This window comes from Oreochromis niloticus, linkage group LG7 (genome assembly GCF_001858045.2).
Source record: "Oreochromis niloticus isolate F11D_XX linkage group LG7, O_niloticus_UMD_NMBU, whole genome shotgun sequence".
NCBI lineage: Eukaryota > Metazoa > Chordata > Actinopteri > Cichliformes > Cichlidae > Oreochromis > Oreochromis niloticus.
In genome coordinates, this window is record NC_031972.2 from 43,700,355 (window position 1) to 43,719,223 (window position 18,869).

Here is an 18,869-nt window from a genome sequence, read left to right on the forward strand (position 1 = left end):
TTGGCCTCAGTGCACACATTTAACTACCTCCTCTGTAACTCCTCACTGTTACTTTACTGCTTACAGTTTAATGATGTTTTAGCAAAGAAGACTCTCAAATAAAAGAGTCCCTCCTGGTTTCTGTCTCCTTGCAAGCGAAACGTGACTTAAAGCATACAAAATAACCTTCAGTGAGAGCGAGCTTACTGAATCAGTGGAGACAGAGTTCTTCAGAGTGCATTTAGTTATTTATTTTACACGCAATTCATAATTTCCATTGGGTAAAAAAGAGATTTTTGAACACTGGATAGGTGGTGAGAGAGAAGATGAGAGAAGGAGGGAGTGGTGGTTACTGGTTTTAGTGAACACTACTTCCTTATGCTGCACAGACTGGCTTCCCTTATTCTGCTGCATGATGGGGCAGAGAGACTCTCCACATTTTCTTGACAGGTTGCCAGATTCACATCAGCCACACCAGGCTGTCTGGCAATGAACGGTGCTGGTCTCATGCTGGGAACAACTTCATGGGAAGCAAAAGGAACTGCAGGATTTGTGAAATAATACATGTGAAGCTTGTGTCATATTTTAGCTGATAGCATCGTGGAATAAAGTGAAGTTAAAAATCTTTGTGTGTTATATAAGTCAAAGCATGCAATCCATCCTTCCATCCATGAAATAATCTAGAAGGAGGAATACTTCCATATTCTTTAACTTCACCTCAAATCGACAGCTAGATAGTTAACACTTAGACACAGCTGGGTGCTTCAACAGGACGATGATCCCAAACGCAGATCAAAATCGGTTCAGGACTAGATAAAGTAGGCTAGCATTAAACTTCTGGAATTGCATAACCAATGCTCCCAACTGAACCCTATTGAAAATGAGTAGATTATGGTTAAAAGCTGGGTCTGTGCCAGGAAACTAACTGAGAAGAGTCATTAAATATTCATCCAAGATTAATGCCAGAAGCCTGTGGATGGCTACCAAAACTGTCTGGTCAAGGTGCAACTTGGTAAGGGACTCTTAATTAAATATCAGTGGAGGTGTAAATGTGAGCCTGTTCTGCCAACAAAGGAAGAGACAAGGAGGAAAGTGTGTGAGGAGGCATCAAGAGAGAAGGAAACGCGGGAGCGTGGCAGTAATAGTAGGGACTCTAAATGTAGGGTTGATGACTGGTCATACATTCTTATATACATATAAGAATGTATGAAGTGTTACGGAAGTGAGAAGACTGTCACAAGATCATGAGTTTCATATGATATATTAGACTCTATGTGGTTTTTTGCTATTTCTTTTGATTTAGAACACAAATATAAATTGGCAGACACCTTATATGTCTCAGCAATGCTCCCAGATTATCAGAACAGTTTGCACTTTTGCTATATTTTGGTTAAAATGTGTTTTAAATCTGCACCACTGCTTTTTGCCATGAAATTACCTCCCACCTACCACCCTCATCTTTTTTCTACTGCAGCAACAAAAGTCTGATTTAGGCTTTTAATGAAAAGTCCTTCTGTTAATAATAAAAAAACTAAACTACATTATTATTACTGGTATTTTTATAGTTGTTTTAGGGGCACTGTGATGAAATGTAGGAGCTCAAAAATTGTCTAAACTCACTTATGAGAACAACACAGACTACATGTGTGTGACAGAGACAGAGACAGTCGCAAGAGGGAAGCAGCAAGGAGTAGAATGAGTGAAGGTGGATGAAATTCCTGGGGTCAACCATCCACAGCAATGGACAGCGGACAAGAGAGGTGAAGATTAGACTGCAGGCAGGGTGGAGTGGGTGGAGATGTCAGAGGTTATTTGTGACAGAAAGATATTAGCAAGAGTAAAAGGAAAGGTTTACAAGATGATAGTGAGACTTGTGTGTTTTGGAGATGGTGGCACTGACAAAAATACAGGAGACTAGAGCTGGAGGAAAAGTTGAAGATGTTAAGATATTCACTGAGGGTGACCAGGTGATTAGGAATGACTAGGTCAGTGGGACAGCTCACAAGGTTAGAGAGCCGAGATGGAGATAGCTTGGACATGTACAGAGGAAGGACAATATGGAGCTGCCAGGCGGAAGGGAAAAACAAAGACCACACAGAAGATCCATGAATCTTCTCTGATCCACAAGTCGACAGAAAACATTTATGGATGTAGTTAAGGAGGACGTGCAGACTTTTCGTGTGAAAGGACAGGAAAGAATGGGAGAGATTCAGGCAAATGATCGGCCTTTGGCGACCCCTAGAGGGAGCAGCTGGAAGAAAAAGAAGCTTTTTAAATATCTGAATTTTCGTTTATGTTTTTAAGCGCAACTTTTCATTTTTCTTATACTTTTAAAAATCCAGGAAATAATTCTTCTATCATTGCTGTGCATATTATATAAAATATTTAGACTATACCCTTTTATTCATCTCATCTTTTCTGCAGCGATGCACGATTTGGCCGCTAGGTGGGAGTAATTTCACAGCTTTGACAAACGAAACCTTCCGAAAAAAAGGGAAAAAAAGGAAGGAAGCAGCAGCAGCAGCAAAGCGCCAGCAGAGTGACCTCACGTGAACTTAAAATGTCGTTTACAACTTCACAGGCAGTTCAGAAGTAAAGAGAGGCTGTAGACGCTTCCCTTCAGCTCGGGTCAGTCAGCGGAAACAAGGAAGTGAGCAGCTGACTGACTTCCAGTCGTTCTCTGCTGCCGCTGGTAAGACTTGTTCACTTTAACGCTTTGTGTTGTTTCGTCACGGCGGGGCTGTGAGTCGTGTGTTCGGAGAAAGTGTGTGTGTTTTCTTTTTGTTTGCTGGACTTTGTAGAAATGAAGAAAAGCAGCGCAGCTTTTTGTACCTGGCGTGTACGTATGTGTGAGGGGTGCTGAGTAGTGGGCAGGCTGACGCACTGATTTGCGTGTATTTAGTTTCCCTGTGAAGCCACGTTTCTTTTTTTTAAACCTCCAAAAGCTTCATTCATTGTGTTTGAAGCGAAAGCGGAGGGACACCTGTAGTGTTTGTCCCTGTTGAGGTGTGTAAAACATTTAGAGAGCGAGGGGTTTGCTATTGTGCGAAAGCCATAGTATCAGAGCTCATCTGGACTATTTCCTGAACATGAGTTCAATGTAAAACACACTGCAAAGAGACTAGGAACACGTGTGTGTGTGTGTGTGTGTGTGTGTGTGTGTGTGTGTGTGTGGCTTCTAACGATGGGAATACTTGAGCAATTTGTGTCCAATAAATACGAAAATCGTTTTGTTTTGTTTTTTTCTACACACAAAAATGTTTATCTTTATTTTTGAGTATTTATTTATTTATTATTCAATTTATTTTCGAACTATGTTGGTTCAGAAATTGAAAAAAACGACTCAGCTTTAAACAAAGATCACAACTATTATCAGTCTGGTCCTCCGTTTGAGCATTTGGAGCGCATCCTCTTGTGAAACTCTTGTGAAAAAAGGAACAAAAAAAGAAAAACGATCTACACAAAACCCTTCTCCTAATTAAACGCTACCTGGTTCACAACAAACTATTGTTCTAATTGACGGCGATCAGCAGATCCATATTTTTTACATCGCTATAAAAGGATCTATTGACTCCAGACTTACCTGGAACAGTAATCAGTTGTTTTGTCTTGGCTTTGGCCTGGTAAGTGTTACAGGGATTGGTAACGTGGAGAAGACAGGCTGTTTTAAAAACATTTCATTAGGCTGTTTTATATTCTTTCATCTTAAGTGAAGAAAATAGCCTAATGAAATGTTTTTAAAACAGCCTGTCTTCTCCACGTTACCAATCCCTGTAACACTTACCAGGCCAAAGCCAAGACAAAAACAACTTAAGAAATGTTGTCCACTCTTTATGTATTTTCATTTTCAGACTGAACCTAATCATCACATGCTATAACTTGTCTGATTTCGTAATAATAAAACAAAGCTTTTGTTGAACTCAAAGTCAAAACTGTATCAAGACAGTTGGGTCAGGTCACAATTACAAAAACAGCCTTGCTGTACTCACCAACTGTATATCATATTTGCTTATCATGAGCTAAAACCTTCATGATAAAAGACTCATTTAGAGAGAGTAGGTTTATTTCAAATCACACATTTCTATAGTAAATAGTTTAAAAACATGAACTTTTAATTGTTTGTCTAATACTTTGGCGTCTTATATGTGACCATAGGTGAGCTCTTTATCAGTAGAAAGAGCTGTAAAAGTAATAAAAATACAGTGAAAAGTCCAAAATCTCTGCCCTCCTGCACATTTTCCAAAGCCAGCTAGTTTTTGCTGTGCTGCCTCTGGGCCCCGGGCCTTATGCTTGACACCCCTGCTCAACCAGGTTCAGTGTATTCTAGCCACACAGTTCTTTAAATTTAAATTGTAGGTACTTAGGGTTTACGGCTGATTATAAAACTGTGTATACTCCAGCTTCGTGAATGCAACAGAATAAACTCGAACTCTTTAGGATCCCTCCGTCCTCTCACCCCTAAAGCCATTTTCAGAGCTCAATCCTTTATGAGAGGTAAACCTGTGAAGCTGCTTAATAGTGGAAAAATCAGGTTGTGTATCTTTCAACCTAACATAAATGAACTCATGAGTTTACAGAGGTCGTGTGTCCTGCAGTAACACACTGATAATTGTATGTAAGTGGTGGACCTGTTGTATACTGGCAAACCTTTTATGGGCTCTTTTTTCCCCCAGTAAAGGCGATTTGTATTTGCATGCAAAGCTAATTGTGTGCTCAGTGCATAATAAATGTATAATCTTGTAGTGGCCGCTGTACCTGCTGTTCCACTGGCTGTGTCATAAAAACGTCACACGCATGTTATCTATCCCTCCACGGTGATATTTTTCAGGGCTGATGTTCACCTGCGCTTCAGCAGGAGGCTTTATTGAATATAATAATTAACAGCTACAAACTATTAAAAATGATGTTTCAGTGACTCAGTGGTTTTTTGTGTTTAATAAAAGGGAGCCAATAACTATTCGATCAGTCCACGGAAAACAAATAGTCCAGCCGCACATTACGTCTCTGATAGCTAATCACAGAATTGCTGATGGCTAATTTGAACTAATGACTGACTCCTCCCAGTCATTATGGCGACGCAGGCGAACTGTGGCAGATTGTCTCAAAGGTTAAAAGCCTTTTATTGGAGCCCTGTTGCTGATCTCCGGTGCTGCTGTGATGAGATGACTAATCCCCCCCGGACGAGGAGCTGCAGGTGACAGCTGGGAATGTTATAATTTAGCTGCCTAATTTATTTATGGGCCAGCAAGGTTTTTATTTTTTCAGGGGAACAAAAGAACAGGCAGACTGGAGAGAATGCTGTAGTCATTTTTGTGTGTGGTGCTTTTGTTTATGTCCGTTTGTTCTGCTCTCTTTTAGAGAAACATTAACTAATGTGACTTCAGTGGAGCTTCGGTGGTATCAGGTGTCGTTTCTGCTAATCCCTGAGCACAGCTTATGTGGGCCTGTACTGACAGACATAAGATTTCTGTTTAGTTTAACAACAGATAGTGATGCTCTAAAGTTCAATAAATAAAATACTCTCACTTGCCACTGTATTGGGTACACCTTGCTTGTACTGGGTTGCCCCCCCCTTCAGAACTGACTGACTCCATAATAGCATAGATTGAACAGGATGCAGATTCTTTCGCATCTGCATCCTGCTATATTAGATTGAGATCTGATAAGTCTTGCGGTCAAAGCATACACTTATTGGATGGTCTTTATCCCACAGCAAGATGTTATTTGTCAAATAATCCCAGCAAAATGCTTCAAAAGGCAATCTCCAATATCCAGATCAGATGGAGAAGTTTGTTTGCTTGTGTGAATGGGTGTGATTGGGTGAATATGGCATGTTGTATAGAGCACCTAGGGTACTCCGGTAGAGTAGAAAAGTGCCATATAAGAATCAGTCCATTTACCATTTACCAAAAACCCTCCAGAGTCTGAGGTTCCTTTCCTCAGGGTAGCTCAGTGTACCTGCCACGATATTAAGTTTGATGTTAAATAAATGTTCTACTCTATTTTTAAATATTCAGGATTTATGTAATTTATATTTAACACACTCACTCATCTCACACAAGTTTTTGTTGCCTATTAACCACTTATTAAATCTAGACATAGGTGGTAAGCAGTGGCAATGCTTACTAACAATGTGTACGCAACGTGGATACCTCATGAATGCCAATCCAATCTTCAGTGTGCACTATACCTCGAAATATTGTAATGGCAGTGGTGCTAAGTCATGTTTAAAAGAAAGCTGATAGCAAACGCACGCGCTGCTCTCACTGAGCCTTAGCTCAGGCCCTGCCCAGTTATTTTTATTAGAATAACTCTATAGAATCTGCAATGCTAATTAAAACTTGCATGGCTGTGAAGTGTTTGCATTCAGGAGTTTCTGGCCATCACGCTATATTTCGCTCTGTTCTTTAACTCTGTCTTACTGGTGGCGTGCTAAAGGTCATGACCTTGGTGTAACAACGACTGAATGAACTCAGGGTCACTGTTGGTTACTCACAGCAGTTATAGATGTTTATTTACAGTTTGTATCTGTTAGAATTCTTTGACCCTCTGGCCAGCAAGAAGGGCTTCTACTTGCTTTACTGCGACCTGTCATCGCCTCAGAGGTCAGTAATGAAAAGTTATCTTTGGGCAGTGGCTGGCCTCCCAACACCCTGCCTTGACTCCTCCCCTTTTAGTTTGTGTTTTGCAGAAGAGGACACGGTTATTTCTGGGTACCAAGGTTAGCCAGGGTCATGTGTGGGATTCAGCTGACATCCGTCCTGGCTAAAAGTCCAGGACACAGGAGGGCATTTAACTGCGGCACTAAAATAATCTGCTCCGCATGTGAGTGGAAGTGACTTTAACCTCCTAAGACCCGAACTCTTCCACGACATGAATTTTTAATTTCTCTTTGATATTTGGGCATATTGGGGCCCGATGAATGTAAAAACATAGAATTTCCAGATTTTTTTTTTTTTTTTTTTTTTTTACCTTATTTTTGTTTTTAAGAAAAATAAGGGCCATAAATGAGGATATTCATTTAAAATTTTGGTAGAACAGTAGCAGTATAATGTCCTCGTAAGTGGATATCAGGCCCATGTAGAGCAAAATTGAGTATTTTGGTCAAAATAACCAAAAATGTGATGTCCACATATGTGGACGGCAGGTCCTAGGAGGTTAAATAAGCTCTTACAGTCATTCAAAGACTGTGCGGCGCATGCAGTTGGCTTATGTGCCATCATTGAAAGGTGATACGATCAGCCTCGTCTGTTCCCGCAGACTTTTCCCCTGGAATCAGCGGTTTGGTATGGGTGGATGGGTCAGCACGGCGGTGGTGTTTATACCGATGAGAGACACGTGATATGGATCTGAGTTTGTGTTCTGTTTGTGGACATAACAATCTCATACATTAGCAAGCTTCTACTTAAAGCTTGGCTTCATTTCACATATGGCTCATGGGTTTTGGCTCAGCTAAGAGGGTGTGACGCATCAGCTGTGCGTCTTTACTGTGTGGTCTCTGGTAACATAACATATAAGCTGTGGCCGTACACATGTTTATTATATCAAAATGCTTAGGCTGCAAGTCTTAACAGTTAAGCAACTGGTTTCACTATGGCTCAGCCACTTTCTTCTCACCTGAACCACAGGTGATGGGACTGTATCCTCACTGTCAAAGTATAATGACCAAGTATGTGTATATGAAAGTCGTAAACAGAAGTTTCAAAGTAAGCACTTTTATTCTGCTTCTTTTATTCTAATAAATCAGCTTTTTTTTCTAAACTGCTATTCTGGAGACGGTAAACTACTTTTTTCCTGCAATAATAAATGTATAAGAAGAAGTAGTGCGTGTGACTTTTTTGGTGTCCTTTCCCACTTTCCAGTTTATGGGCGTTACTTGTACATATTGAGTTTGGAGTTTGTTTGCGTTCTGCGTTGTTCCGCGTTTTTTGTGAATGATTTATATCAATTGGCTGATATTATCAGATGATTGTGGCCTTTCATAGATATACTTGCATTAACATACTGGATGTTGCTCAATATGAAAGCTTTACTGATAACTGCTACTACTGAGTGGGAAGTGGGAAGCCACATTAGCAGTGAATGGTTTGAAACTCCATTGTTCTCTGGCCATTGTTACGACAGTGGCGATAGCGAAACAGCAGCAGCAACAAAGACGATGGCAGGCAGCAGCTCTGGGTTCCATTTCCTCGAACGCCTCTGGGAGATAAAAACCTTCAGTTATGCATCAGCATGTTGTGAAGCAGTTGAATGATAACCCTAACCATAAACTTCATAGAGCAAAAATCTAAATCGGAGCAGTTGAGATCTCTAGATCTACAGACACCTAGAAAAAAATGCATTCATGAAAATACTTGGAAAAGTAGAAGATCTACACTTTAATTTAGACTTGTTCATGGTACTACATATGGTAACACATAAAACAGGGGTAATCAATTAAAAGTTAACGAAGTCCAGTAAAAGAATTTCCTCACACAAACGTCCAGAATATAAAGTTCCACATGTGTTATCATTCAGTGCAAGATATTCAGAAATAGCCCGGCATTTGTGGAAGTGTCTGTAAACAAAGTACAATTCAGTTATAAATTTCCACAATAAGCTGAAGGGTGCTCCAATAATAAAATATTAACAAAATCTTATTTTCTCATTTCACATGTAAACCATCTCAGCTATAGACTCTTTTCTCTATCCTTCCCCTGACTTACTTTTACAGACTTCTGCATCTCGTGCCTTCATGCAGTTTTCTGTTTGCAGGCGCTCTCTGAGTAAAGGATTTGATAGGTTGAGTAGTGTCACGTGGGATGAGTTATAAAGCACGTGACTTGTCACCTGTTTCCTGTGTGCAGTCAGTGAGTACCGCAAAGGCGAAAGAAATGGTTGCACGGATTTAAAAAACTTTACCTTAAATGGGAGAAAAGTTGCGCAGCGTGAAACAGAACTGTGTCTGACATGATTATACTGGGGATCGTCTCACTCAGTTGCATCATGTAGATCCAAGAGTAGGAAATAAAACTGCCTTAAACTATTTACAGCCGTCTGAAGCTTGAGATTTAGCTTCACGCAGGTTGCATGTGCATACACTGACATCATAAACAGTCTTTGTATGTATTTATATGATAGAAAATACAAATGGCTCGATAGGTTCCCTAAGGGAACCTAATCTTAAAAATGAAAATGCTAACTAGAGTAAAAGGCCACAGTTAAATGTACACGTGACTCGATAGAGGGAAGGCCTGGCTCCTGTTTGGGCCTTGTTGTTATGGAAACAACAAGTAGCCAGACTGGCTCTTTAAAAAAACATATATTCATCTACAAACAAAACCAAAAAAGAAAAAAGAGCAGAGTTCTTGATATGTGTTGATAAGGACGAGTAGTTGCAGAACCTAAGCTAAAGCGTGGGCTCATATTTATGAAAATGACAGGATCTTTTAAAGATTTTTTCCATCAATGAAATGTTTAAATTCAATTGGAGGCTTAAGCTCCTCCTCGAGTGTCTAATAAGAGTTTGCAGTGAGGATAAAGCTGGGACTGATTTCACTGATGCATCAGTCTGGCACAAAACTCTGTTTTCTCACACGTCTGTCTGATCGCTGCTCTGTTTTTCTCACAGCACATTATTAGTATAAGCTTCTTTTGCCTGCTCTGTAATGACAAGGGGTTTCCTCAGCACTTAACTCCTTATGTTTGATTTGGCAGGATTTTTTAAAAATGCCAAATTCCCTTGCTGATACAACCCTGAAAGGATTTGTCTCCCACAGATTATATGTATAAGTGCAATGTCAAACATCGAGGAATGAACATGAATAGACTTACATAGGATTTAAAAAATAGCAATGTACGATGAGTGACAAATTAAAGGAAAAACCTGAACCCTTGACCCCCTACAATGTAGGAATCCAATGACTCTGGCCAGCATTATGCTGGCATGGGTGGGGTCTTCTGAAACTTATGTTACAGTATTCACATCCACAAGCTGCCAAGAGATATAAATTTTGTCATCAGAAGGCGAACACAGGACACTGTATACACATACACATTTACATAGTACAGGAACTAGTCTTTCAGAGTCACCAGAGATCAACTCAGCCCACCTTTGGGAAGTTTTTGGACTGATCTAATGGATAACTCACTCCATCACCATCATCAAAACATAAAATCAAGCAAGAAAGGAGTTTCATCCTTCCTGTAGGATGGTAGTTTTTTCCCCTTTCATACTATCTACAAAAAAAAGCTACCTCCTCTTCCATTTGGAAGGTTTTATGTATCAGGGTGTAAAAATGATCTTTTCCTTAGTTCTTAAAATACAACTTAAGATGAACTGCAACACATGACATGTCACACTATGCCATTATTAATTTAACAAACTAGTTAAAATGCAAAAGCAACGAGTGGGGAAAAAAAAAAATAGGAAAATAGGGTACGCACTTAAATATTTGGGTGAGTAGCAGCCAGTTGCTGCTAATCACATTCACTTGATTTTCATCAGCAAGTGTGACCACCATTTTGGCAGTTAGCAGCATTCAAATGTGTTAACACATGAAAGGTAGAAAAATATCAGAAGTGAGAATCATTCAAGACACTTGGCCATCTTCCCAAAGAGTGGACCTCCAAGCAAATTCACCCAATGTCAGGAAAACTGCAAAAAACAAAAACAAAAAAACCAAAACAAAACAAGAGCAACAGCTCAAACTCTACAGGCCATAGTTACCATGTTAAATGTTAAAGTTCATTACAGTACAATTAGAAAAAGACTGAGCAGGAACATGGCAGCATGGCTTAGGTTTGCAAAGTTACAGCTGAGCAAACCATAAGACTTGTGGGGGGTCATTCCTATTATCCAGTGCCATTTGAATCCCTGTGACAGAAGTGAAAAATGGGTCATTACTTATTTCTAAAAGCTTGCCTTATACGTAACCCACATCCCATGTCACATCCCATGGGCTGGCTGTGGCTCAGGTGGTAGAGCAGATCAGCTCCTGATTGGAAGGTTGGTGGTTCGATCCTTGGCTTCCCCAGTCTGCATGCCAAATATCCTTGGAGAGCAACTAACCCCAAGTTGCTCTCCGATGCATTCATCGGAGTGTGAATGTGTGTGATTGTTTATTAGTTTGCACTTGAGTTTAGAAGTGCTTGTATGAGTGGGTCTGCATGGGTGAATGAGGCATGTTGTATACAGTGCTTTGAGTACTCCGGGAGAGTAGAAAAGCGCCATATAAGAATCAGTCCATCTACCATAGAATGCAATTATATGTGTCAGAAATTATTTAACCTAAAATCCCACATCCCCAGTTATCTTTGTTCAAGGTCAGTAACAATCATCACTGTTGCAATCCCTTGCATTCACACGGACCACAGGAAATGTCAGTCTTTTGTTGTTTCAAAATGGTTCACTGATGTGTTAAAGTATAACATGCCCACCCTGTTACCCTTATTTACAGTTCAAACTGATATTCTTTTTATTATCTTGATCATATGGATGATAAACATGTTGCAAATTCTTTTATTGTCTTCCGTGTGTGCATTTGCATGTGCGGTTCTGCATCACATGAGTAATCATTGCTGACTTGAGCATAAAACGCCCACCCTGTTACTGCTTTGCATACTAAAATGGTAATGTCCACACAGTACTGGGCAGGTTGGTTATTGATGTGATATGCATAATGTTTGAGTGTTTTTAATTTATTTTAAGCATGACTTGTGCAGGTTTACACTATAAAACCTTTTTTAGGTTGAATATTTTTCCGTGCAATCATGTAATATAAATTCTTTCATATTTTGGTATCTAAACCACAAACATGTCAGGCAGTGAAACTGCCCATGTGAAGAAGACTATTAAAACTATTAGAAATTGTGTTTACACGATAATGATAGTAAATTTGAAAGGAAGTACACTGGAATGATTTTATTTTTAATTTTTTATCTTGTGCTGTTGGAAAATATTAAAATAAGCAAGCTTTATAGCTCTTTGAGTTTTAGCTCTCTCTGAAATTTGAGTATGAATAACTTCAAAAAGGTGGACTGGTATTCCTTTCTATGCCAGGTGCAGCTAGCATAAAACTAGGAACATATTAACTTGTGATGCAATCTTTATTGTATTTAAAAGTTATGTGTATGCTCTTGTTATCAAAACCAAAAGCGAATACAGGTGTCCAGGTATTTTTATTTAATTAATGTTAGAAACTTTTAAACCTTTTAAATGATTATAATTTCATTAAACAGGGTGAATTAAGCATTTCATATAATGATGTAGTATGATATGGTACAAGTTTTGTTTCTTTTTTGTTTTGTTATTTGCTAAGCCCTAGCCATGAAACAAAATGGACCAAATTGCATTAAAATTTCTTTTTAATCTAAAAGATGTGAATTGAAGCTAGGTTGTACTTCAAAACAGATCATTCCTTTTCTTTGATAATACTTGTTTATTAACACCCTCTTAAAATTAATTTCAGCCGTTAGAAAACGTAAATATGAAAGCGACTGTACATTCAAACCACTTAGTAATAGAGGTGAGATTGTCTCGTAACAGGGGGAAGATTTGACGTACATCACATGTGGAGAATTTGGACAAAGTTGTTATAGCATGATATCCTGACTTGAACAGTGTGTTTTTCTAATAGTTTAACAACCCCTATCTTAAGTTAAATGATAAAATCATGAAAATCTTGACTTTTCTGTCTACTATCTTGAAATTACACCAAATTGTAGGAGTGATCCAGTAACATCCATAGTGGAGAAAACCAAGCAGAGTATATCATCAGAACCACCTAATTTCAGCTGTCAAGCATGGTGGTGGAGAATGATTTGGGAGTGTTTTGCTGCCACAGGAACCATGAAAATACAAAAGCACAATGATCCCAAGCATAGGTGCAAATCTACAACATAATGACTGAAAATAAGGGGGGAAAAAGTCAAGGTGTTGCAATGGTCCAGTGTAGTATTTGATTGAAATGCCTTTAAGAGAGATGTGAGAGACTGAAGTCATAGAAACTGATTACTTTAAGTTATTGCTCAAAGGCAATCTGCAAGCTACTGTGTCATGGGTGTACTTAATTTTTCATAGACTGCTTCTGCATTTTTTTTCTTAGTTTTTGTGCAATAAATAATGACACAGTGTAATATGCTATGTGTCATATGTTATGTGTTCTAATGGTACATGGAATGGTTCTATAGGGACATAATTGGAATACGTTTCCTAATCCTGTATTTGTATTTTGGTACCTGGTAATGTTCATTATTATCACATGCATTGTGAATATCTCTTGATACAAAAATATAACAATAACAAATATGTAAATATTATTTGACTGTGGTTCAGTAAATGATTGCATATAAATAAACTGCAGTTATCTCACAGCTAGAATGGCCTTTAAAATTGCAATAACCCAGTTTCATCATTGTTTTTACAGCCCTCCATTTCATTCTCAAATGGTAGATGTAGCAACACTGTGCAAACTCGTAATGTTGTGTTTCACAGTTCTGTCTTTTTTTAGCTACTGAGTGCTTCTGCTACTACCAATACTGGTTTATTAGTCATGCTTTTTAAAGTATTTGTGTACTGTTTGTTCCCAGGGCAAGGACAATGGTATGCAGATGTTGGCTGTGAGGTTTCCTGTGTCAAGAAGACGCTTCTACGCTGGGACATGACCCTCTACCTCAGTCCACGTGGAGTCCACGCCATCTTTTCTACCTCTTAGGACACCTGCTGTTGGTTTTTTTTCCCCGTTTTCTTCTTTCTTTCCTACCTCAGCACATACTTTATCAAACTTGTTATCAGCCAACAGACTTTCGTTTATGACCAGGCTTGTCAAGTTTTAGTCACCCAGTCACGGTCTATCACAGTTGACTGGTTTTGTTCTTGCTTAGTAGCCACCATCATCACAGCCTACCCCCTTTGATGGCAGGAGCAACCTGAAGGCGCCATGTCACATTGGAGTTTGTGATGTTGGAGCCCTGTGTAGGAGCAGGAAGAAAAAACTAAGAAAAAACAGGGTTGGAGCTGCAGAGACATTCCTCAGTTTGTGGTTGGCTATGAAAATGATCAATGTGACATGGGCCAAACAGACGCAGGCATGAAGAACGAGATGTTTCGAGAAGAGGAAATGGATGATGATGATGAGTCGGTAAGTAGCAGGTGTACAGTATTAATATAGTTACCATACACTCTTACAGTGGGCAGAGAAGATCTCATTTTATAACAGAACAGGAAGCTGCAGTGTTGGACATTTTTAGGCATGAGGAAGTGACAGGGCTGGAAACTTATAAAAGAGATGTTTGGAATTGGATAATGGAAAAAGAAATGGAAACAAAAATACACAAAGAATGGCATGAGAACAGTGTAGCAGATAAACAGTGGTAAGGCTTCTGGGCCTTAGTGTCCTATTGCTATAAATGGACTATAAAGTAGTGTTTCATTAGGAGCTGTGACTTTTGCCTCAGTCTTTGAGATTCGCAACATTAGCTTGGTTAATAGGATTGTGGCTGAAACTATATTTTGTAGTAATCTTGTATCCAATATATTCACCATAAATGTGATGAAGTGGCCTTATCAGTAAAGCTTCTGTTTCTTTTCATGCGACGTTTAATGCATATGCAAAGCTGCAAGAACCATCATATTTTCAGATTTCAGAAAGTGTAATTACTGACTTAATGTTCTGATGGTCATCCACGGTTGTTCTGCTAGTCCTGTGGGACTGTAGCGCTCATTACCCACAAGACGGGGAGTTGATGAAACTCCTATTTTAAGATCCTTATCAGATGAGGAAAAGTAATTCAAAGTTTGGCTCGAGGAGAGAGTGTGCTGCAACTGAAACACCGCTCTGTCCCCTCCGCAGTGGTCCTCTTTATTATCACACTTGTAGCAGCACTCTGAGCTGGACTTTGAACAGCTTCAGTTTGTGTTTTTGCACTTTTCAAATGTCATTTTCAGGGTTTCTTAGCCGCAGTACTAATTAACAACATAATCTACTCTCTGCCCCCAAAAATCTATATTTAAATGTAATAAACAGTCAGAGGGAACTTTAGAAGCAACTGAAGGTGTCTTATTTCTCTGTCGGTCACTCTCTAAACCCTCACTGCTCACTCATCGAGTGAACACAGAAGAAAGAGAGCTTGCACTGTGCTTCCAGTTGGAGAGGAAGATGTTGTCATAAATCAGTACTGTCCATATGTTTGATACTCTATTGTGAAAAAAAAAAAAAAAGGCAAAAGTGGCTAAAACTAAGCTGCTTACTTAAAAATCAGGTGAGCTGAAGCTTAACAGTTACTGCTTTGAAGGAGAGGGATGTCATTCGGATAGTTACTCATTAAAATAAATAAAATTGAATGTGTACCCCAACAAATATCTCAATATTCAAATAATTAGGTTGATCCCTACACAACAGTGCAGATGTCTTGTAACTATCCCCTCAGGTCAACTGTTTTAATCACCGCACACCTAATTGATTAGCATTGGTTAGCATGTGGTTTCTAAATATTCCAAAGCAAAGTGTTACATCCCCACATGAAAGCTAGGCGAAGAGGGTGGGGGGGACAGTAACAGTTGGATCCGGGTTGAAATGAAAAGAACGCCAGGCAGAGGTATTCAACACAAAATAAATCTTTATTATAATCAATTAACTCAATAATCATATAAATAGTAACAACAGAAAGAGACAGCACCGCTGCTTTAATGATAACTCAAACAGATCAACACAAAGAGAATGGTGACCACTTCAAAGAAAACAACTATAAGGCTTCAACAGAAAAAGACAGCAACGCTGCTATTAACGATAACCAGGCAGGCCAAACAAAGTAATGGAGGCCGCCGTCACCTAAGCAAAACCACTACTCGGTTAAGAGCTACTCACAAAGAGCCACGCACGGTGGGGCTGGTCTCACACACACACAGCAGGCCTTTTCCACACCTAGGCTGGAAACACACACTGACCAGCACAGAGGAAAACCACCAGAAACCTCTCCCACTGCTCCTACCACTCCACACCGTAGGCAGGACAATCACACACATAACACGCAACGCAGAGACACCAGAGAAAGCCACCCCCCCACATTCAGTCCATCCCCAGCTTATATAACCTCAGAGAGGTGATTGCTGACTGGGCCCAGGTGGTAAATGAGGCCAATGAGCAGCAGCTGTGTCCTGGGGAGAGAGAAGAAGCGAGAGAGAGACAGAGGGGTGGAGCAAGAGAGGAGGAGGCAGAGAAAAATTCCACGCCCACACAAGGGCAGTATCAGGAGGCCCAGCTAGGGCCGTTACACCCCGTCCCATAAATACAAACCAGTGGTTTGTCACAGAACGTCCTACCCAGCTTTTAAACATATCACCTACCATGCACCATAGTAACGGTTAGGCATAGCCTCCCAAAACTGCCAAGACCTTTTCGATGTGTTGAAAACGCTGAATGAGGTTGGCTCAATTCCCTTAACATAGTGTCCCAAGTGACAGCCAGACGTTTTTTGAGCCATCACATATGGAGAATTCAGCGAATAGCTAGAAGGCCTTTCCGAAACACTTTTCAGACGCTTCTTCGCTAGGTCATGGTGACAGGTATGCTGGTTAGCCAGAGGTGCAGGTTTGAATGTTTGTGTAGTACACAAGGTGTCACAGTGCAGGTCATCTGGACCTGAAAGATTGTCAACAGGTGGCCTCTCATACTTAGGTGACCTCTGACATTGGCCAAATGGCACCACTGAGCAATTATGCTCCAATTGTGGCCTAGGACTGGCAACTTTGTCTGTCTGCGAACCACGGTTCACTGTTTTGACAGCAGATCGTTTTTGCTTTGATTTGGCTTTCAGACAGCGAGCAATCAGGTGGCCAGGTTTGTGGCAGAAAAAACAGAGCTTTGTTTTGGCTCTTGCCACCATGCCTTTATTAGCATTGTTAGCTGGCACATTCCTAGCCCTCGAGACTGACCGTTTCTGTTTGTAAGCCCCACAATTAGCTATTAAATGGCCAGACTTGAAACAGAAAAAACACTTACCGTCTGACCCGGGACGAGGCACAGGCACCTCCCCCCTTGTGCCTTGCTCACCACTAGCACCGCTAGCCTTCGCTAATGTGTCGCGTCGCACTTGCTTAATGATACTGGCTTTATGGACAAGTGCAAACTCGTCAGCCAGTGTCGCGGCCTGCTGCAAAGTGGAGACTTTCTGTTCATTCAGATACACTGCCATCCGCTCGGAGATGCAGTTTTTAAATTCCTCAATGAGAATTAACTCCCGTACCGAAACTACATCTGCAGCTTTATAGGCCAAACACCATTGGTCAAAGAGGACACTCTTTTCCCTTGCGAAATCCAGGAAGGATTGACCCTGCACCTTTTTCAACCCCCGAAATCGCTGCCTATAAGCCTCGGGGACTAGTTCGTAGGCTAACAGGATAGCACTTTTTAGTTTGTCGTAATCCAAACTGCATTCAGCGGACAACGAGGAACAAACCTCCTGTGGCTTGCCCACCAGCTTGCACTGCAGCAGGATGGCCCACGCATCCCGCGGCCAACGCAAGGCTGTTGCTATCTGCTCAAATGATTCAACGTAAACCTCCACCTCAGTGTCACGAAACACAGGGACCAGACGACTATTCCTGCCTACATCAAATTGTGCCTCGGTCTGTGACAGCGAGGCCGCCACAGGAGGGGAGGAGGCCTGCTGGAGTTCCAGCTGTCGCAGCTTGACCTTAGTCTCCGCCTCCACCTTCTTCAACTCAACCTCCGTGGCCCTAGCCAGTTCTGCGTCCAAACGCCTAAACTCTATTTCCCTTTTCAGCTGGAACTCTCTCTCACGCTCCTCCTTTTCCAGCTGGAGACGGACGAGCCAGACGGACTTTGAGCCTAGCATCCTGCTTAGAACCCTCTGATGACTGGGTGGAGAGCGGATCAAAACGGGGCAGCGTCATTGGCCCACCCTCGGGCAGCCCCTGGCCCACGGGTATAGACAATGACGGTTCTACGACCTGGCTTGGAACATGAGGTGCTGCACTTGGTCCAGCCGGACCGGGTGTGCTCGGGGGTTCTTGCATTACAACCACACCCTTCTCCAACAACCCGGACACCAGAGCAGCCTTCAGCTCTGTTTTGCGTAGACCAGTGGAGACACTGATCCTGTAACATGTTGCCACCTCCTGCAGATCCCTCTTCCTACAAACATCCAGCACGGCAAGCGACGGCTTTGCCGTAAACCCAGAAATATCAAAAGTGGCCATGAAAACTCAAATCGGCCCGAAACACATAAATTAACCACCCAAGGGCCAAACACCTCCACTACACAACCAAAAAAAACAGGCAAACAAAACGTGTTGTGTCAAGTCAACCATTAACTAAAATACTACCAACCCTCTCCCCAGTCCTGCCTACTCAGAATCTAGCCTCACCTAGCTTCTGGAGCGTACCAGGCTCGAGGCCACTTTAAAGGCAAATCATCAAGTGCCGAAGGCACCGAAAAGCCTACCCCCAACAGAGAATTAATCCCCACCCGGGTTTGCTCCGAAAATAACAAAGGCAAAACAAAAAATGAGTGTCCGAAGGAAGAGCAAACGCTCAGCTAGACACTCCCCCTGTTCTAGCCAGGGAGAGCAGCAGCTAGTCAAATGACCCTCACACAACACACAAACACCTGTTCACAATCGTAATTAGCTCAACTCCTTTCATTCCAATCCCGGACGAGCCCCCACTTTGTTACGTCCCCACATGAAAGCTAGGCGAAGAAGGTGGGGGGGATAGTAACAGTTGGATCCGGGTTGAAATGAAAAGAACGCCAGGCAGAGGTATTCAACACAAAATAAATCTTTATTATAATCAATTAACTCAATAATCATATAAATAGTAACAACAGAAAGAGACAGCACCGCTGCTTTAATGATAACTCAAACAGATCAACACAAAGAATGGTGACCA

The 18,869-nt window shown here is 41.0% G+C and overlaps 1 protein-coding gene across 7 annotated transcripts in view; it reads left to right on the forward strand.

Moving 5' to 3' along the window:
• The first annotated feature begins 2,472 nt into the window (after positions 1–2,472).
• LOC100701407 (inositol hexakisphosphate and diphosphoinositol-pentakisphosphate kinase 1) overlaps positions 2,473–18,869 on the forward strand; it is a 54,304-nt gene continuing 37,907 nt past the window's right edge. For 3 of the 7 annotated variants that reach the window (XR_002062911.2, XR_002062912.2, XM_019361688.2), the window contains exons 1-2: positions 2,473–2,671; positions 13,549–14,099. Coding sequence is in view for 5 of the 7 variants with exons in the window: in XM_019361688.2 (XP_019217233.1) it covers positions 14,028–14,099 (72 nt within the window). In the remaining 2 variants the exon portion in view is untranslated. The remainder of the gene's footprint in view (positions 2,672–13,548; positions 14,100–18,869) is intronic. The other 4 variants (XM_013264199.3, XM_019361687.2, XM_005459990.3 and 1 more) reach the window with 2 other exon arrangements.